Consider the following 22,260-nt stretch of genomic DNA (forward strand, 5'->3'; position numbering starts at 1 on the left):
CTTCTTCTTCTTCCTCCTCCTCCTCCTCCTCCTCCTCCTCCTCCTCCTTCTTCTTCTCTCTCTCTCTCTCTCTCTTTCTCTCTCTCCTCACTCTCAGCTACTTTTCTAGTACCATGTCTGACTGTTGCCATGCTTCTGCCAAGATGGTAATGGACTAAGGCTCTAAAACTGTAAGCAAGGCCCCACAATTAAATGCTTTCTTTTATATGAGTTGTCTTGATCATGGTGTCTCTTTGCAGCAAGAGAACAGTGACTAAGATGGGTGGAAACCTGATATATTTTAAAATATTTGAAAATTTTTATTTTCAAAGGTTTCAGAATAAATTCATGTTAAGTACACATAAAATAAAGACAACAAACAAAGCAATTTCTACCTCAAGGAACATAAAAAGTTATCAAAGGAAGAAAATGCAACTGTAACACACCACAAGATTCTGATACAAACGGTGCCTGCATAGTCAGAATTTAAGCATTAATACTAACAACTGGTAAGCCTGCATTTTCTGTAGGATTAAGTCATTATGATACATAAAACTAAGGGAAAGATCTTCTAAAGGCATCAATAAATAAGCACCCAAAGAAAGCCCCCAAAAGAGGAAATGGGAGGTAAAGTTGACCAAAATACACATTATGAACATTCAACATTAAAAAACTCCTGAAGGTTGAATTGCCGTTTCTAGGAGCTGCAGAGTGAGAACGAATAGAAGTGTCATCTGATTACAAGTGTAGGGCTATTTGTAGTTTCAATTACCTCCAGGTACTCTCATTTAAAAGATTGATTTTTAAATGTGAAATTAAGACAAGCATGCTGCTGAAAGAGTTAAAAATCTTTTAAACTTTTCATAGATGGAGTCAAGAGTGCAGATCAGCTTATTCTGCGTTCTGGGTCCTAGGAAACTAGCTATCCACAAGACAAAATAGATGATAGATTAAAGAGTTCAGAGCTGGGAGTTCAAGATAGCGTGACCAGGCGCTATGGGTACCAGGAACTAAAAATTGACCATAAGATAGATTAAATAGGGTTTGAGCTGAGAGTTCAAGTTAGCGTTCCTGTACACCCTGGATACCAGGAGAGTTTGAGTTGGGAGTTCTCAGCGTGCCCATACATCCTGGATACCAGGAACTTGGCTGATTACGTATAGGCTCTTAGAGAATAGCCTGTTCCTTGTGCCCTGTCACAAACTGAATAATGGGCTGGGACTTTCCACAGGTGCTCTCCAACAGGACCCCCCCCCCCAGTTGTGGTTTTGGGCTTTAAATTCTGTCTCCAAAGCCCCGGGGTCAGACCCCATTGCCCCTGCGTGGGATACAGGTCTTGACCTCAGTATACTGATTAAAATATGCCTCTTGCTGATTACATCAAGTTTGGTGTCTTGCAGTTATTGGGGTGGCCACGAATTCCCGAGGCTTGGGTGAAGTCCTCCATTCCCATTCGTGGGGGCCTTACACTGCAAGTGGTGGTGGTACACACCTTTAATCCCGGCACTCAGGAAGCAGAAGCAGGTGAATCTCGAGGCCAGCCTGGTCTACAGAGTGAGTACCAGGACAGCCCGGGCTACACAAAGAAACCCTGTCTCAAAAAAACAAAAAAGACAAGCATGCTATTTTTTCTCCAAGTATTTTAAAGGCAGAACGTTGCTGCCTTTCTCAGCTTCCTTCCCTTCTATTGCTTTATCTGTCATCTTGAACCACACCCATACCCATTTCCCCTCCTCAGTAAATAAGATTTGTTAATGGTTCCTGAGACTTCCAGACCCTATGTACTATGTCCAATTTCTATGACCTACACTATTTCCTGTGAAAACATTTAGTAAACCAAAAACCATGCTGATTTTTTTTCATCCTATAATAAATGAACCCTAGCACAATGCTTTGTTCAGCTTGCTTCCTTTCACTGACATCAGAACAATTTATAATGGTTAGTGTTCACTGTTAACCTGACAGAATCTAAAATCACCTAAGAGACAAGCCACTGAACATATCTATGAAGCAGTGTCTAGACTGGGTTAACTGGGATGGAAAAGCACCCTAACTGTGAGCCACACAATTCCAAGGGTTGGCGTCTTGGACTGAATAAAAATAAAAAGCAAATGACACCAGCACCCATCTGTTTCTCTTTCTTTAAAGCAGGCCCAATGTGACCATCCACCTCACATTCCTGCCTCCATCATTTCTCCACAGTAATGGACTATGTGTCCTCAAACTGTGAGATAAAACAGATCTACCCATATGTTGGTTTTGTCAGATATCTTGTCTCAGCAGCAATCAACTAATACAGGAAAACTGACACAAAGACAGGGGTTGTCCATGATAAACCTGACTCTGGTCCCCTTCCTAGTGAAGTTTTTTTCCAAACTCGAGGACAGACACAAGGCAATGCAATGTGGGTCAAGCACGACTCCCAGCACTATGCACATCACACTGGCTTTGCAGACATTTAAGAATTTAAGAGTGTAGGGATAATGGAATCTCGCATTAAAGTTCTAGAGAATCACTGAGGCTAGACAATGTGCAGCAAGGGTGAAGACCCCGCAAGGAGGTTAGGTTGTAACAGTAAACCTATATGTTATAATGGTCTCGAGACCTCAGGATGTGAAAATACGGAGACCACAGGACATCCATCTAGACAAGCAGCTTGGGTACAGTGGAATCAGCTCAAGAGAGGTTCTGTATGCTACAAATGGCAGAGCTAAAAGTGGCTCAGAGACCAGACAAGGTAGCTGGAGAGCTTTGTTTGCCCTGCTTCTGTGTTTTGTGATTTTTGTGTTCAATTTTTCCTTGCTACATCACTATTCCTCCATTTTGGAACAGGAGTGATTATCATCTATCGTTAAATACTTAAGTATATAAAACTTATTTTTTTTCTATGTTATAGGGGCTCAGTTAAGAGACTCCCAAGTGTCTGAAGAGGCTTTGTACTTAATACTTTTGAACAGTTCTGGACAGTCTTTTGGAAGAATATGGATACTCTGGAAGTCAGAATGAATGCATTTTACATTATGAGATGGCCATGAACCTATAAGAACAAGAGGTAGGAGGATTATGGCTTAAAATCGGTATTTGGACAGTAAGCTGAAAGGTGAACCTGTGACAGTACTGCCAACCTGGCTCAGAATTACCCAGGAAATAAACCTCTGGGCATATCTATGAGGGAGTTTCTGGACCCAGTTAACTGAGGTAGAGTGACCTTCTCTAAAAAAAGGGCAGCATCGCTCTACATGTTGGGATCCTAAACTGAATAAAAGGGAGACAAAGGGTTGCCTATCAGTCACTGTCTGTGTCTCTGTGCTTCTGTGTTTCCTTCTTTCTATCTTTGTATTTCCTGATACACACTCAATGTGACCAGCTTCCTCATACTCCTGAGACCATAACATTTCCCTACCACAATGGATCATACCCTAAAGCTGTGAACCAAAAAAAGGGGCACAAACCACCAGAAAAAAAAAACAAAATAAACAAACAAAAAACCCTTCCTTTCTTAAGATGTTGTGGCATTTTGATACAAGAAAAATAATATTCTATTCCCTTACTCACTACCTTGATCTGCTTTGTGGCCCAACACTGATAGTCAAACTACTCTCAGCTATCATCAACTGACCTATATGCTTATTCTGCCAACTCAGGCTAATTGTTCTCTTCACAGCATCTAAACATCTTTAACACCGCCCCCCTTACACACAAGCTTCTTTTTACTTTTCTCAATAGTAATCTACTTCTCAATCTCTAAGATTTCCTCTCTGTGCTTGTTCTCAAGCCGGACATGATCATGCACACCTGCCATCTCCAGCACTCAGGAAGCTGAGGCTGATGAGTGAAGGGCAAGCCAGGATACCTAGTAAAATCCTGTCACAAGAAACAAAATCAAAAAACCTGACAAGTTTGCGTTCTCCCAGACTCCTATTCCTAGAATCTTCTCCATCACCTTATCCACTCCAGTGCTCAGTCCTCTCAGCTGTGTCGAGCTGCAAACACCTAGCAGAAAGTGTTTAATGGGTGCACTCTGAAGGAAAATGAACAAGTCCTAATTTCTTATCCCATTTTCATCCATGAGTTCTAAAAGTATTACTAGCCACAATATTAGAAAATTACATAGCTTTCCTGAGGGCACAAAATATGTCTTGGAGTTGAGTTGAGCTTGCTACTCTACTCCAAATTTGCTTCCCCACTGTCCAGCAACTAGAACTAATCCAACTACCATCCTCAACTCCTTTTCTCAATCCTTACACCCAATGCATTACCACATCAAAGGATTGATTTGCCCTCTCCCATGAGTGTCATTCCCACCACATCTCAACTCAGGTGTTCAATCTCTTTGCAAATTCCAACCTTCCAGATTCTGCTATCTCAATTCCTACTTTATTCATCCTAAACGTACAAAATATCCCATACCTTAGTCTAAGAACATAAATACAACAAATAGCAAATTAAACTTGCCTCAGAAAGATGGCAAAGACAATCCAGAAATATCTAGCACTGAAAAACACCTATACCCTGTAGTCGGTTTACAAGAATTTTTTTAAACTTGGTTTTTAGAGATAGGTCTCTCTAAGTAGCCTTGAAGTGCCCTTTGTAGACCAGCCTGACCCAAACTCACAGAGATCTCCTTCCTCTGCTTCACGATTGCTGGGAGTAGGATTGTATATCCTTGTGGCAATCCTCTACAATTAAGTATTATGAAGTACTCCTTTTTGCAGGTAGTGACTTTGCCTAAGTTGAACAGCTAGTCGGTGAATGACAATGGCAGAATGCGAATCATGGCAGTCTGGCTCCAGAACAAATGTCATTAGCTAGGAAACATGTTCTGAGTCACTTTAATTCACACTGAGATAGTTCACACTGCTTTACACAGGGCATCTGAAGTGTGCCCTTCTACTCTTTCCCTACTCCAACATTCCCCAGGTTGTGTATTTTAAATGACACACAACGGAACACAGCATGTATTGTCACTCCTGTAAGACAACTGACATGTTTGGTTCTTCCCTTTCCAACCAAAGGCAGACAGCACCTTCTCTGAGAGAAGGTCTATACCCATACCTGTAGAATTACTCACTCTAAACAAGAGCAATCATAGCACATGCTTGTTTCACAATTCTGTCTTGCCTGGTTAATTTGAATCTCTAGAGCACTGTATTTTTTTTAAACTGTTGTTTGTAAAGGGTTTTAGTTTTTTACATCTTTGTATTGCACAGTAACAAAAAGTAGCTCAATCAAATATGCATAACTGAACTTAAGTGAAAATTATACTAGCCAAAATGTAGAACTAGCATGTTTTACAATGCCTCATTCACACACACACACATATATACACATATACATATGTATATGTATGTGTGTGTGTGTATATGTATATATATATATATATCATAAGCCAAAAAGATTGCCTTGAAAGTGTGAAATCAGCAACTGTCCTTCAAATGTTAGAGAAACACTGAATTTTCAGAGTTCTACTTCAGAAGGTACTAGGAAACAAGACATGAAAATATAGTTTTAATGATCTACTTTCTGAGTCCGCCTACTACTTCAAAGAAGTTATGTCTCTTGGGCTGGAAAGATGGCTCAGGGTGAAGTGTGTGTCACTGTTCCAGAGGTATTCGTAGACTACCCATAACCACAGGCAGCTCCAACTCCAGGGGGATCCAACGTCTTCCCCTGGCCTCCACAGACATACTACCAAATGTGATTTATGTACACACACATGTAATTTTAAATATATTCTTTTTTTTTTTTTTTTTTTTTTTTTGGTTTTTCAAGACAGGGTTTCTCTGTGTAGTCCAGGCTGTCCTGGAACTCACTCTGTAGACCAGGCTGGCCTCGAACTCAGAAATCCGCCTGCCTCTGCCTCCCAAGTGCTGGGACTAAAGGCATGTGCACCACCACTGCCTGGCAAATATATTCTTTTTAAAGGAAGTACATCTCTTGCTAGTTTTCTTGGCAATTTCCCACCCCAATTAACAGTCAAATTTACATAAGACATGCAATGAAAAAAATACACATCTTGCTATCAACATTATCGGCCACTCCACAAAAATCACACATATACTAAATTGATGCTTTTTTTCCTATCAAGTTTTCAAACCATGTCTTTGAAGGCTTCTACAACTACTGTTTAAATATAGAGTACAGTAACAACACTAGGAGGGAATTTCAAAGCCTAAAATTAGAACTGGAACTGGAATTTTTTAAACAAGTACCCTGGGGTGTTTTCAAGCACCAGGCAATTCTCTGTTCACCAAATGGAAATTTAACAATCTAATTCTTAATTCTGATTGTAACTACCCTGAGTTAGCAGCATCTTTTCCTATCACTATAGCAAAAATACCTGACAGAACAACCTAGCTCCTAGGTTTAGGAAAGATTTGTTCTAGCTCCTAGTTTCAGAGATGTCAATCCATTATGGCAAGGAGGACATGACAGAGCACACAGCTTCCTATCATGGCAGTCAGCAAGTAGAGGAAACAGAACATGGGAAGGAGTCAGGGTAAGATATACCACAAAGAACTCACTCAAGGTAACCTTCTTCCTCCAGCTAGACCCCTCCTCCTAAAGTTTCAACAACCTTACAAACAGCACCACAGCTAACGAACAGCTGGAGCTCTCCCTTAACAGGAACACATCACCTTCAAATAACAAGGGCTTGACCTCAGGAGACTGCTGGTTCTTCAAATGCTAGTTTCAAGTCCTGGGCCACCTGCACTTCTGACCAAACAGCTACAGATCACAGGTTCCCATGAACACTTCTAAGGTTTGGTAATATTCTAGAGTGGCTCACAGAACTCAGAAAGATAACTCATTTACACATATTACCAAAGTATTATAAAGGACACAAGTAAGGAACAGGCAGATGGCAAAGATTCATAGGACAAGGTATGCAAGTGGCTATACCTACTAATAATGTGCAGCTGACATTAAACACAGGTCTCAACTGCTTAGGTCCAGTTACACAAGGATTTTGGTGGAGACTGCAACAAACTGAAAAAGCTCACAGAACTACCACATAGCCTAGAAATACCACAATAATTTAAATGTTAGCTTATATCATGGATGCATAAAATATGTGTATTCTGTTTCACTACTGCCTGCAAGTAATAATAGTCTGTTTTATCACTATTATAAAACACACATAAACCTATTATAAGAAGTCAACATTTGTCAAACCCTATATATGCAAACACCAAGCCTGGCTCTATTCTTAAGAGAAGTGTAAATAACAGTGAGGATGCAGTATTAAACCACAGCTGCATACAATTAACTGTAGCATAACTGCACTGCTGTGATACAACAGAGCAGTCATCTTCTGTTGCTGTGGCAGTGACTTTACGTTTCCAGAACACAGTGACGTGATCACCTCCACCAGAATGAGTTCTTCACCTCTCTGGTACAGTAAAAGTCATCTAAGTTCTCATGGATTTTTTTTCACCATATATAAAATATGTAATAAACAAAATGTATGTCAAGTTGAATGTTTCTATTTCTAGTAAGCCTTCTAATAACTTCAGGGTATTTTTTAGTAGTTAAGTTTAGGAGGAATCAAACATGGAGATTTTCAGCAAATCAGTAGCTTTAACTCCTCAACTATACAAGAGTCTATTGAATTACACATCAGATAGCTGAAAAAATCATTTTAAGTCCAGCAAGATGGCTCAGAGGGAAGAAAGAGCTGCTTGCAAACTTAACGGCCTGAGTTCAGTCCCTAGAATCAGCACAGTGAAAGTAAAGGCTGTATTACTGAAAATTGTCTTTTCATCTCTGCAGTAGTGCCATGGCACACATGTACTCTTTAAAACTGAATCCTAAATATATCATAATACTTAGTACGAAATGATAAATCAATTAGCCAAACATGATCATTTATTTTATGATGTATTAATATATAAGAAACAAACGATGTCTCATAAAGATAAATTATTAGTCAATTAAAAATAAAAGGAAGGGGGGCTGAAGAGATGGCTCAGTGGTTATGAGCATTGACTGCTCTCCCAGAGGTCCTGAGTTCATTTTCCAGCAACCACACGGTGGCTCACAACCATCTGTAATGGGATCCAGTGCCCTCTTCTGGTGTGTCTGAAGATGACTACAGTGTATTGATATAAATAAAATAAATAAATCTTTAAAAAATAAAAGGGGCCAAAAATGACTCATCAGGTAAAAATGCCTACCACCAAGCCTAACACAACAACGTGAGTTTGATTCCTGGGACCCTCACAGTGGATAGTATCAGCTCTTAAGGGTTGTCCTGACTTCCAGGCATGAGCCCTGGCATCCATGTGAAGATACACATACACACACACACACACACACACACACACACACACACACGGAGGGAAGGAGGGAGGAAAGGAGGGAAGAAGGGGAGAAAGGAGAGAGGGAGGGAAGAGGAGAGGAAAGGGGGGAGAATAGAAAATATAATCAAAACTTTTTAAATAAAATTACACCTGGTGAATGGCTCAGCAGGTAAAGGTGTCTGTCACCATTCCTGATGACAGACAGTCCTCTGGACCCAAAGACTGAAAAGGAGGACAGACTCCAGCAGATTGCCATCAGGTGACATCTCATATGTGACCCCAGATGTAAGTACCAACCCACATGCATACCACACAATGTAAAAATAAGGAATCCCATATAACCATGGACTCTACCTATCACTAACTTACGTTTTTCACTTCTCCATACCACATGACTCACAGTAATTGCATATGGGCATTAAGCCTAGTGACTACCGAGAGCTTATTCTTAACTGTTCTTGTGTTGCCACTCCACTTCTCATCTAAGTAATCAACAAAAAGGAGAGAGAGCACAAAGTAAACTCCACAATTTACTCTGCTGCTGAGTTACTTACCCAGACAGGCCCCTGGCAGGCACTCAAGTTAGACGCTTAAATAGCTGCCAAGGATGAGTGTGTGGTGACTTTATCAGAGGCAGGAGAAAGACATTTTGGACCAATCAGTAACTAGCTCAAGGCCCAGAGAAATAATCAACCAGCTAGAGATTCTGAGATCTCCAACTTACGGACTCTAGCACTGAAGCCCTGGTGATGGTGGGACTCTGTTCACCCCATAAGACACCTAGAAGCTAGCAACTTAAAGATGAACCCAGGCATGAGAGTCAAGTGAGATTCCAGAACTGCATCAAGAAGTACCTTTGTTTCTACAGTAAGAACTTTTACATTTCATCAAGCCTGCAAACTGGTAATCTTTTAATCAAAAAAGGGCCCAGTAACTACAATGTCTTTTTCTAGATTTGGTCATAAAAACATGGAATGACTTAATCATAGTAATCTATGCTAGAAAGATCTGCAACTGAAAATACTTCCCCTACTTTGTATAGACCTAACTATAGTGAAACAAGAATATATTCCAAAAAGAAGCCATCAGACATTTACACTTGAGTAAGACTAAGAGACCTAATAACAAGCAGTATTCCTCATACCCAGTGTAAGAGTAACTACTCCATTTTTTATGTGGTTTTTTTTGGGGGGGGGTTGGGGATGGGAGCTGGGGGGGGTTAAAAATATGAATGAGCACACAGGAGCCTGATGTCCCCGGAAATAAAGCTGCCTTCACATTGACTGTTATCCTAATCAAGCTTTCCTCCGAGTGTGTTGAGAATCAACACTTTGAAACATTCTGTTATCAGACTGCAGGCCGGCTCCTTCCTCCTCTACTGCCCACTCAAGCAGCTCATCAGTCCACACACCAGATGCACTATCCCAGCTCCAGACACTCAACGACAAACTGCAGAAATCTTGTTGAGCATGTGTGGAATTTTGGTGTGCAATGTTAGAAGCTACTCCCTTGATCTAACTTGAAGATGTGTTCTCTGTGGACTAGGAGCAGAGTCGAAGCTCACCTGTCAGCACTTGTTCTTCACCCGTCTAAAGGCCAATATAAAAGCTAAAACGAGGTCTTGTATGAAAACCACTTGCCCATTATTGAAGTGAGGGCGTCCTCTTAACAACATCTTTTAAAAGCATTTTGTAGCCCGGCAAAGTAGCATGCTTTTGATTCCAGCACTCAGAAGGCAGAGGCATGAGGCTGACCTATCTACACAATGAGTTACAAACCAGCAGAGGCTACAGGAGACCTTGTTTCAAAACACACACACACACACACACACACACACACACACACACACAAACAGGTAGGCCTTTAATCCCAACACTAGAGAGGCAGAGTGCAGGCAGATCAAGGCCACCCTAGTCTACACTGCAAGTTCTAGGCCAGCCAGCACTAGTGAGACTTTCAGGGAGGGGGGAAAAAGCAAACAATAAATCAAAGAGAAATAAAACCAATATCTCAGAAACACATTCAGACCCTCAGGCTAGCTATCTACCATTTACGTATATATGTAAATATATACATAGACCCTATGCACACACCCCAAAGCAATCTTGCTTAACTTCTCCCTTCTTGCTACTCATTAAGTCTTACGAAATGCAAAAACTGCTTGCAGCTTCACAACTCTTCAATGCTCCAAATCCGCCTTTGCTGATGCATTCAGTCCTCCAGATCCGAAACTGTTTTGTGGAACAGAAACACCGAGCAGCACACATGTGCTATTTGCAAGCATTAACCGCGTCACTAAAACAAAAGTGACAGGACCAGCCCTAGCAGTAGCGACGCAAGGCCAAACCCCAGGGTTTATGATTTCCACCAATTGAGCCCAGGCCCAAGGTTAGCGGCCACACCTCCACTGCGAGGACCGGGACCGGCACCGGCACGACGCAGAGGTGGCGGACCGCACGCCCGGCCCGGCCCCGCCCCGCCCCGCCCCACCGGAGCGCTGCAGTCCCCACTCCGCGGCACAGGACCCCTACCCTCCACGTACCTGCTTTGCACACCGGGGCGCTGGGACTCCTCTTCTCCGCCGAGGGCCGGCCCTGCTCTGGGGACCTCCTCCGGTGGCGGACGCGGGCGGGGGATGGGGCCGCACTCACCTCGCTCGGCCACAGGTGGGTGGGCGACGAGCTGGGCGACGACACGGTGCCCAGCAGGGGCGGTGGCGGCTGCGGTCGCGGAGGACTGCTTCGGGCCCCAGGCGTCGTGCCGCGCGTGGGGCTGGTACCGCGCGTGGACGTCACGGACGCGCCCGTCTGCGTGGCCACCGTGGGGCTGGTGCGCGCCGCCGCGCTGCCGCCGCCGCGCGTGGGGCTGGTGCTGCGTGAGGCGGTGCGCGGGCCGCCGCCGCCGCCGCCACCCGAGGGGCCTGAGGCGCCTCCGCTGCCTCCGTTGTTGCCGCCGCCGCCGCCGCCCCGCGTGGGGCTGCCATGTTGCTGCTGCTGCTTCAGCTGGAACGGCACTGTCGCCCTCATGGGCTGCAGGCGGCTCCCGGGGCCGCCGGCCGAGCCGACCGCGCCACCCGCGAGGGCGCCGGCGGGCGTGGGAGACCCATTGCGCCTCACCCGCTGGGACATGGTCCCCCCGCCCCAAAGACGACGGCCGGGGGTGCTGGGCGGCGGGGACCGGCTGCTCGGGGCTCGAGGGAAGGCCCGAGCCAGCGGGTGACGAAGCCTGACTTCGGGACCAGGGGGCGCGCGGGCAGCGACGGGCAGCGACGAGGTGATGCAGCCGCCGCCGCGGCTCCTCATCAACAATAGTGTCTCCTCCGTTGTCCCCGCCCCCTGCCGCCGCTCATTGGTGCAGCGTCAGCGCGCTCGAGCCGCTCGGCCCCGCTGATTGGCTGCGCGTAGCTCGGCTCCGGAGGCTGAGTCTGCTCTTTAAAGAGAAAGAGGCCCGCCCCCGAGGGGTCGGGCGGCGGAGGAAATCGGCGGTGGCGGGAGGAGGCGTGCGGGGGGGAGGGGGGGGAAACGCTTGTGTAGGGGGATGCGGGGGCGTTGTTGGTGCGTGCGTGCGTGCGTGTGTGTGTATACACGTGCGTGTACGTGTAGGCGCGTGCCCGGCCACCCGCGTCCCCGGTTCCCGCTGGAGGGAGCCCCTGGGACTCCTGGAATATGGCCAAAGGGACAGGCTGTACAGGACCACGGTGTCCCCGGGGATGGTCTGTACCGACTCTTTCCCTCTGAAACTCATTTTCTTACAACAGTGGTATCTGTGAGTTAACACGTACGCAAATCTCTTTGGAGACTCCCCTCACCCCCGAGTCTTTTTGTTCTGTCCTAATTCCGTCTACCTATGAGCAGGGCTCGAAATAAAAGAAAATTTAATCCTAGGGTATTTTATATCTTTCTTTCCTTTTTCTTTTTGGCGCTACAAAGATTCAAATCTCAGAATGATTACATTTGCAGGTTAGAATGCAGCTTAGGATGGTATCTGTGAAGTTCAGTTATCGAATAGTGTTGCTACTGCACCTCCCCCCCCCCATGTAGATCTCAAGTAACCAAGAATGTATTTAATCAATTACTTCACAGTTCCCTTATACCTTAGAAAGATGACTATTAGCTTGCAAGTTTATAAAGTGCTGTGGCCTCTGTTTGCTCCTCTCTATTTGAGACAGAACTGGGTACACCACCCATATTTTATTTATTTGTTACATTTATGTATTTGGTTTGTATATAAGAATGTGACTGCATGAGGAGGTCAGAGGAGAACAATGTCTGTCCAGGAGGTCAAACTCATGCATCAGGCTGAGCTGTTCAATTGGTCTCTATTTGTAGTTTAGTCTGGTGGAGAAAATAAGTCTCCACAGTTTTTATAAGGGCTCTCTGAAAGGCAAGAAATTCTAAAATTAATACATGGGTTCCTCTTCAATTAAAAATTTGACATACGTGCCGCACATGATGTCCTTAATCCCTTTGCAGCTTTAATAGATGTACATTCTAAAAAGATCTCTTAAACGTGGGAGTGATGGTTCTGGTAACAGGTTCTAGGCCTCAAGTCCTATTAGGCTCCTCTAGAAAGCCCTTAGGTAGGTTCCTAGGCTCCTGGAGACACTCAGATCCACCACATAGCCTGTGATCTCAGGTATGTCCATAGGTGAAGTTCCTTATTTGTAAGGTACAGCTAAACAATACCAGCTCCTACAGACAGTTCTAACTATTAACCAAGGATTTGATGAGAGAGTGCAGGGCAGAAAGTTCTCACAACTCCTTTTCTAGTAGTCTCTCTTTATTCATTCATTCATTTATCATTGTATATATATATGTGTGCATTCCAGCAAACAAAACCTCAAAAAAAATAAAGACTTACTCTGTTATTAAGTCTTTCTGCCTTACTCAAGTGTGAATGGCCAATGGCTTCCTTTTGAAATATATTCTGGTATCCTAGGCTCTCTAATAATTTGTTTTGTGTGTTACTGACCTAAAGACCTCCTTTTTTTTTTTTAAGCTAAAGACCTGTTTTCATCAGATAAGCTGTATTAGATCAAAAGTTGAAATGTTTTTAGAATGTTTTGCATGGTTAAGACGTGGTCTGCTGGAGCTTCTTCTTTCTTTTCTTTTCTTTTCTTCTTCTTCTTCTTCTTTTTTTTTTTTTTTTTTTTTTTTTTTTTTTTTTTTTTTTTGCAGTAGAGTCCAATATAGCTCAGGCTAGCCTGAAACTCACTATGTAGCTGAGGATGACCTTGGATTCCTGATCCCTCTTTTCTCCACCTCTTGAAAATTAAGATTTTTGCCACCATGACCAGCTTTGCAGTGTTGGGACACAAAACTGAGTGATGTCTCCTTGATTCACATTTCCTCTGTGTTTCTCACAGGACCACAGATCCAATGGCTCCAAAATAAATAAATCAATAAAACCCTTTCATCTCATTTAACATGCCTGCTTAATTCATCAACTTAAAGCCGAACTTTCAACCGAGAGAGCCAGTATTAATCATTGAAGCCACCTTTATACTAAAGGCTGCTTGTAGTTAGTTGTAAATAAAAACTATGAAATCATCAGAAAATCTTAACGATCGAAACATAGTTAGAATTGTAGAGTTGGGTGCCTTGGAGTGGTTCTGGTTTTAAGGGTGAACGGAAATAAATAAAAGCATCATTTGTTCTCACCCTGGTCCATTACTGCTGTTGAAGGATCAAGACAAACAATACATCAAGGTAAGGTGGGAGTCTTTGTGCTCTGGCTCCTCTCTGAAGAGTGTCCTTGTTTGTCACGGATCAAGAAAGTAAGCACTCCCCTCTGTTTGAACCCCACACATCTCGGGAGATGATTCAGATTTTCCACTTTCTCCCAAGGTTGAAATGTGACTTACGAAATTTTAGGCAAGAAGCAACATATTCAAAACTGTCTGTCTGTATTTGAATTCACGGTCCTACCATGTGTGAGGCAATCCTAGCACAGCAAAATAGTACCATGAGAACCTCAGAAGATAAAATTATTATTGACAGATTTATGTGCTTCTGGGTTTGTTTAACTCTTTACAAGAAAGAAGATAATATATTTAAAAATTTTAATATACATACGTACATACATATACATATGAGTAGTTTGCCTGTGCTTCAGGTGCATCTAGTACCCATGGATACCGGAAAACAGTGGGTGCTGGATGCACTAGAAGAAGAATTACAGATGTTTGTTAACTGCTACGTGGGCGCTGGGAATTGAACCCTGTTCTCTTAACCTGTGAACCATGTTTCCTGTTCCCAAAAAATGGGATTTTATAAATCTTATTTTTTTCTGTAGTTTTTTAAAGCTCTTTTATTTTAATGGAACCATCTCCATCTTTCTACAAATATTTCTAAAACGTGATTGAACAGAACTTATATATAGTCACTAAATCGATCATTATAACCATAAATTCTTTCCACTTTAAAATGGAAGAAATAAATAAAAGGGGAAAATAAAATAGAAGAAACAAAAATTGTAAGTGCATTATAGTTGCAACAATGCAAAAATATGCACATAAATTATTAGAGGGTAAAATAAATACATGACATGTCCAAGCAGTGGTAGTGCACACCTTCAGTCCTGGCTCAATGAGGCAGAGGCAGGTGGATCTCTGTGAGTTCGAGGCCAGCCTGGTCTACAGAGTGAGTTCTAGGACAGCCAGAACTATACATAGAAACTCTGTCTCAAAAGAACAAATAATAATAATAATAATAATAATAATAATAATAATAATAATATACATGACACCATGTTGAGGTAGAATTTGTAGAGGTGTTATTTTCTCCAAGAAATATGGAATGCTGATTTCCTATTTAGGAAGAGGATCCATAAAGCTTCAATTGCTAATTAATATTTTCTATGTAAAACCCAACTGCTTTTTTACCTCAGATCCTCCAGGTTCCTCAGGCACTCCCTCATCCCTTTGATGGCTTGTACATTCTGATCTTGAAATAGGGAGAGTACCTCAGTCCCGACAGCAAAATCTGTGCCTAGAATTCCACAGGCCACCACGCTGTTTCCTACTTAGCTGCCTGCATGGCACATGTCTTGTATATATCTCCAACCTGGTCCACACAGGATTCATCATCTCCTGGACACTCGTCTGCCACTAAATGGCTCCCCTTCCATCTTACTCAGCTATCAAACCCACTGATCTGAATCAAAACTCTTAGAGGTCCTCTAGCTTACAAGAAAGCCAGTAAAACATTCTACCTTGTCATCTGATGTCCTGAAACTCATGTGAAAAGAACATTCTCTAAACTCCACCCCTTTTAGCCAAGTCTCTGTTCCCCGCCACTCTTCTGAGACAGTCTGTGCCATGCCCTACTCTTCCAAGTGCTCACTTCTCCAAACTCGCTCCTCCCCACCAGGGTTAATCCCCTCCACCTATACATGTTGGTCATGTACTTTGTTTTGTTTTGTTTGAGACAGAGCCTCTCTTATTTTGTAGCTCTGACTGTCCAAGAACTCATACTGTAGGCCAGTCTGGCCTTGAACTCACAGAAATGCATCTTCCAAGCACTGGGGTTAAAGGCATGTGCCACCGCACCCAGCTTCTTAACATGGCTTTTTTGTTGTTGTTGTTTTTGTTTGGTTTGGTTTTTTTTTTTTTTTTTTTTTTTTTTTCGAGACAGGGTTTTTCTGTGTAGCCCTGGCTGTCCTGGAACTCACTCTGTAGATCAGGCTGGCCTCGAACTCAGAAACCCGCCTGCTTCTGCCTCCCAAGTGCTGGGATTAAAGGCGTGCAGCCATCAACGTCCGGCAACATGGCTTTTAAAACTCAAATTTGAGCTGCTTGATGTGTACAAATCTGCAATCCCAAAGCTAGGGAGGCAAAGGTAAGGGATCTTTAACTTGATCTACAGAGCATAACAACACACACACACACGCACACGCACACGCACACGCACACACACGCGCACACACACACACACACACACACACGTGCGCACACACGCACGCACGCACGCACACACACACGCACACACACGCGCACACACGCACGCACGCACACACACGCACACACACGCACACGTGCGCACACAAGTGCACGCGCACACGCGCGCGCACACACACACGCACGCACGCACGCACGCACGCACGCACGCACGCACGCGCGCGCGCGCACTTGTGGCTAAAGGTGGATGGCTCAGAGATACAACGTTTGCCCAACATGTTCAGACTCCAGGTTCCACACCCAGCACCAGAAAACAAACAGAAAAAACAAACACAAGAGCACCTTCCTCCATTGCACAGCTTTCTGTTTCCTCTCAGATGCGGCCCACTGCTAAGGCTTATCACATCTCTCCTGGCCCTCCTCTACCTAACTCTTCCTCAGTAGGTTCCAGCCAGGTAGACATTCTTTCATTTCCCTAAGTTCTGGGCATTCTCATCCCGAGCCTTCCCACTCACTACTTCCTGTGCTGGGAGCCACTCTTTCTTCTCGTCATCTGCTCCAGTCTTAATTACTTTTTGTTTTAATCATGGAGGCGGGGTTGGGGGTGGGGTTTGCCTTCTTCTCCCCTTAAATTCACTCCCCTGTATTTACAATGGTGTCACACGTTCCTGCTGTGGCCATAACAACACAGTTACTTATTTAGTAATCACAGTTCCCTGTCAATGTTCAGTTTGTTCACTCACTCAACACTCATTGTGAGCCTTCTATGTGTGCAGTGTGTAATGGCCCTAGAGTGATGGACAACTCCACATGCTCCATGCCTCATGGACCTAGCAATGAGCAAATAAACAAAACATACATGTGTGCACACATGCAACCATATGTGTAAGTTATTGCCCATGGCAAAATTCTATGGAGAAAATCATAGTGTCATAGAGAATAGTGGAGACCTCGCTAAGCTAGGCAAGAACTCTTTTCTCAAGATAATGGCTTTTAAGAGGAGACCTAAAAGATGGAGCTTTCCTAAAAGAGTATTCCAGACAAAATAGCTATTTGGAACTCAAGAAAAGAAAATCTCTATGCATTTAATGAAGCCGAAGAAAACCAGTATCCAGAAGGCAAGGGTAATTCAGAGGTAAGACTTAGAAGGTAGAGTTAAGAGGTTCAGATTTTATTCCTTTTACCTGTCTTTTTACTTATTCTTTTTACTGTCTGTTATACCTTCTGAGACAGGGTTTTGCTATGTAGACTAGGTTAGCCTCAAACTCACTATGTAACCCAGGCTACCTTCAACCTTTTAGTCTCTTAAAAACTGTGTACATATGTGGTATGTAGACATGTGTGTTTGCATATATGTGGGCATGTGTATGCAGGAGTGCAGGTCCATCGTGTACATGTGTGCAGAGGCAAGAGGCTGGTGTTAAGAGTCTCTTCTGTGTCTCTCCACTTTATTCTTTGAGGCAGAGTCTCTCAATTGAACCCATAAGCTCATTGATAAGGCTAGGATCTCTCACCTCTACTCTCTGAGTTCTGGAACTACAGGCAGGTCAACACATTCCCCCAATATTTAAGTGAGTTCTGGGGACCCAAATTCTTGCCCTCACATTTACATGGGAAGTGCTTTAACCACTGCACTACCTGCCAAGCCTGGTCCATTCAAATGACTGGTCTCCCCGACTCAGCCACCAGAGTCCTGGGATTACAGGTGAACGTCAGAACACCCTGCTTAAATCAGATAGCATTCTAAGTACAGTAGTTCTCTTTGAATAAAGCTAGGCCCCATCCATTGCCTGTCTGAGCAGAATGTCTAATTGGAAAGCAACAACAGACACCAAAAATAGAAACAAAAAGCAACCTGATATTTGCTGGTGTGTGAACACAAAGGGGTACTTCTTTGCATGAGTCTCAATGCATATCTCTAAGTCCTACTTGTCACAATGTAGACCTAATTTGTTCGTTTTTTTCCAGAAAAGTTTTCTCTGTGTAACAGCCCTGGATGTTCTGGAACTCACTCTGTAGGGCAGGCTGGCCTGCCTCTGTGCCCCACTATGCCCTGCCAATCTCTCTTCTTCTTAAACATTAACCCCTGTGCCACATGTGGACCTGGCTTTTCTTTCTTTGGCCCTCTCTTCTCAGGATCCATTTTGTTCTTTGAATAACTCCATGCCTTTGTTAAATGCATCCTCTCTGACCTCACCAGGCTGCATCTCTGCCAGCAAATCCTTATCACAACAGAAGCCCGGGCTCAATCTTCCCAGCAAAGTGTGGCTCTGAGAGAACTGACTAGACTTTCTGTTTTGTGTTTATCATCACCGACTTTGCTGTTGCCTTCATACTGGGAATCCACTTGGCTTGTAGAAGAGCCAGAGGAACAGAATGACAGTTGGATAAAACCCAGATTCCATGCTGGTTGGGGGGTGGGGGGAACACCTTTAATTTCAGTACTTGGTAGGCAGAGGCAGGTGCATCTCTGAGTTCGGGGCCAGCCTAGATTACAGAGTGAGTGAGTTCCAGAACAGCCAGGATTACACCGAGAAATTCTGTCTCAAAAACAAGCAAACAAACAAACAAAACCCCTCACATTCAGAGATGTCAGGCCAAGTATATGAATCTGGGTACTCTGAAGCTCTGTGACCAGCTGACTAGAGATTGCGACTGTTTCGCCTCAGCACACTGACCAACACATACTAAGTGCCCCCCAAAATTACATCGTAAGGTCTTGTCTGCTTCGTTCAGTCCCATTCCCCATGCCGAGCACATGGTATGTAGCTTGGACTCAGTTTCCCAAAAACGGATCGAACAGCTTCGCAAACATCACTCACTGCAGCAAACCTACAACTTTTAGAATCTAAAACCAAATTGCATTTTTTTTTTTAACCACAAGCTGGAACCTCAGTTCAGCAAACCACTTTTAAAAACTCGATAAGACAAGCACATGACCACCTTGTGGCATAAATAAAGAAACCAGGGGTGGGGGCATGACTCTGCGGTAGATAGACTACCTCTTGGGGAGGTAGTGCCTCAAACTAGAATTTGACTTTTTGACTCTCATTGCACCCTTTCAGTCTAGAGAAACTTTCTTTCTTTTCTCTTTTTTATTAATCATTTTATTTGTTTACATTTCAAATGATATCCCCCTTCCCAGTTTCCCTTCCACAACCCCCCCACCCATCCTCCCACTCCTCCTCCCCTTTGTTCCTATGAGAGTGCTCCTCCACCCACTCACGCTCTGCCGCCCCACTACTCTGGCATCCCCCTATGTTGGGGCAGTAAACTTCCACAGGACCAAGGGTCTCCCCTTCCACTGATGCCAGATAAGGCCATCCTCTGCTACATATGTATCTGGAGCGGTGGAACCCTCCATGTGTACTCTTTGGTTGGTGGTTTAGTCCTAGAGAAACTTTCACTCTCAACAGAGCCTCAGAGCCCCGCCTGCTCAGACACTTTGTAGCTATGAATTAGCACCTTCTGGAAGGGAGATGAGAGGCACAGCAAAGGAGTTAGGTTCAGAACGGGCGAGTGTGAGCACTTAAAACTGCTTCCTACTTTTATTTCTCGAAAATATCCAGTCCAGACATGATAAAAGTCCTTTCCAGTTCTTGCAAGACAGCACTGGCCGCCTGCCTCTCCCTTTGTTGCCTTACAGTGCTGTGTTTTGGAGGTGTACAGGTAAGGAACAAGAGGGTGTCTTCAAACAAAAAGAAGACCAAACACTGTTAAAAGGTTGATTTGGACCTGGGAATATGGAATATGTTAGAGGTTCCTGGGAGAGTGTGAAGGAGAAATTGAAAAAGATATATTATTTACATGTATGAAATTGTCAAAGAATAAGTACAAGATTTTCTACTTAAGAAGGAAAACGTGGAGAGGCAGGCGGATTTCTGAGTTCGAGGCCAGCCTGGTCTACAGAGTGAGTTCCAGGACAGCCAGGGCTACACAGAGAGACCCTGTCTCAAAAAACCAATAAAATAAAAATAAAATAAAATAAAAATAAAAATAAAAAATGGCCGGGCGGTGGTGGTGCACGCCTTTAATCCCAGCACTTGGGAGGCAGAGGCAGGTGGATTTCTGAGTTCTAGGCCAGCCTGGTCTACAGAGTGAGTTCCAGGACAGCCAGGGCTATACAGAGAAACCCTGTCTTGAAAAAGCAAAAAAGAAGAAGAAGAAGAAGAAGAAGGAGGAGGAGGAGGAGGAGGAGGAGGAGGAGGAGGAGGAGGAGGAGGAGGAGGAGGAGGAGGAGGAGGAGGAGGAAGAAGAAAACGTGGCGCCGGAGAGATGGCTCAGTGCTTAGGAACACACTCTGCCCTTTCACAGGACCTGAGTTAGATTCCCAGCACCCGCGTGAGGCCACTCACAACAACCAGTAACTTCAACTGAAGGGAGTCAGACACCATTTTCTGGCTTCTGCAGGCACTAGTACATCATATACACATCAATTGAATTAAATCTAGAAAAGGCAAGGCAAGGCAAGGCAAGGCAAGGCAAGGCAAGGCAAGGCAAGGCAAGGCAAGGCAAGGCAAGGCAAGGCAAGGCAAGGCAAGGCAAGGCAAGGCAAGGCAAGGCAAGGCAAGGCAAGGCAAGGCAAGGCAAGGCAAGGCAAGGCAAGGCAAGGCAAGGCAAGGCAAGGCAAGGCAAGGCAAGGCAAGGCAAGGCAAGGCAAGGCAAGGCAAGGCAAGGCAAGGCAAGGCAAGGCAAGGCAAGGCAAGGCAAGGCAAGGCAAGGCAAGGCAAGGCAAGGCAAGGCAAGGCAAGGCAAGGCAAGGCAAGGCAAGGCAAGGCAAGGCAAGGCAAGGCAAGGCAAGGCAAGGCAAGGCAAGGCAAGGCAAGGCAAGGCAAGGCAAGGCAAGGCAAGGCAAGGCAAGGCAAGGCAAGGCAAGGCAAGGCAAGGCAAGGCAAGGCAAGGCAAGGCAAGGCAAGGCAAGGCAAGGCAAGGCAAGGCAAGGCAAGGCAAGGCAAGGCAAGGCAAGGCAAGGCAGGCAAGGCAAGGCAAGGCAAGGCAAGGCAAGGCAAGGCAAGGCAAGGCAAGGCAAGGCAAGGCAAGGCAAGGCAAGGCAAGGCAAGGCAAGGCAAGGCAAGGCAAGGCAAGGCAAGGCAAGGCAAGGCAAGGCAAGGCAAGGCAAGGCAAGGCAAGGCAAGGCAAGGCAAGGCAAGGCAAGGCAAGGCAAGGCAAGGCAAGGCAAGGCAAGGCAAGGCAAGGCAAGGCAAGGCAAGGCAAGGCAAGGCAAGGCAAGGCAAGGCAAGGCAAGGCAAGGCAAGGCAAGGCAAGGCAAGGCAAGGCAAGGCAAGGCAAGGCAAGGCAAGGCAAGGCAAGGCAAGGCAAGGCAAGGCAAGGCAAGGCAAGGCAAGGCAAGGCAAGGCAAGGCAAGGCAAGGCAAGGCAAGGCAAGGCAAGGCAAGGCAAGGCAAGGCAAGGCAAGGCAAGGCAAGGCAAGGCAAGGCAAGGCAAGGCAAGGCAAGGCAAGGCAAGGCAAGGCAAGGCAAGGCAAGGCAAGGCAAGGCAAGGCAAGGCAAGGCAAGGCAAGGCAAGGCAAGGCAAGGCAAGGCAAGGCAAGGCAAGGCAAGGCAAGGCAAGGCAAGGCAAGGCAAGGCAAGGCAAGGCAAGGCAAGGCAAGGCAAGGCAAGGCAAGGCAAGGCAAGGCAAGGCAAGGCAAGGCAAGGCAAGGCAAGGCAAGGCAAGGCAAGGCAAGGCAAGGCAAGGCAAGGCAAGGCAAGGCAAGGCAAGGCAAGGCAAGGCAAGGCAAGGCAAGGCAAGGCAAGGCAAGGCAAGGCAAGGCAAGGCAAGGCAAGGCAAGGCAAGGCAAGGCAAGGCAAGGCAAGGCAAGGCAAGGCAAGGCAAGGCAAGGCAAGGCAAGGCAAGGCAAGGCAAGGCAAGGCAAGGCAAGGCAAGGCAAGGCAAGGCAAGGCAAGGCAAGGCAAGGCAAGGCAAGGCAAGGCAAGGCAAGGCAAGGCAAGGCAAGGCAAGGCAAGGCAAGGCAAGGCAAGGCAAGGCAAGGCAAGGCAAGGCAAGGCAAGGCAAGGCAAGGCAAGGCAAGGCAAGGCAAGGCAAGGCAAGGCAAGGCAAGGCAAGGCAAGGCAAGGCAAGG

The 22,260-nt window shown here is 45.1% G+C and overlaps 1 protein-coding gene across 2 annotated transcripts in view; it reads right to left on the reverse strand.

Annotated features, from left to right (window-relative positions):
- Fam117b (family with sequence similarity 117 member B) overlaps positions 1-11,600 on the reverse strand; it is a 71,707-nt gene extending 60,107 nt beyond the window's left edge. Inside the window, exon 1 of one of the 2 annotated variants that reach the window (XM_034498304.2) lies at positions 10,825-11,599. In XM_034498304.2, the coding sequence (XP_034354195.2) occupies positions 10,825-11,584 (760 nt within the window). In that variant the 5' untranslated portion in view covers positions 11,585-11,599. Of the gene's footprint in view, positions 1-10,824 lie in introns of both variants that reach the window. The other variant, XM_076931832.1, reaches the window with a different exon arrangement.
- Between the last annotated feature and the right edge of the window lie 10,660 nt (positions 11,601-22,260).

Source organism: Arvicanthis niloticus, chromosome 3 (assembly GCF_011762505.2).
Source record: "Arvicanthis niloticus isolate mArvNil1 chromosome 3, mArvNil1.pat.X, whole genome shotgun sequence".
In the NCBI taxonomy this organism is placed as follows: Eukaryota; Metazoa; Chordata; class Mammalia; order Rodentia; family Muridae; genus Arvicanthis; species Arvicanthis niloticus.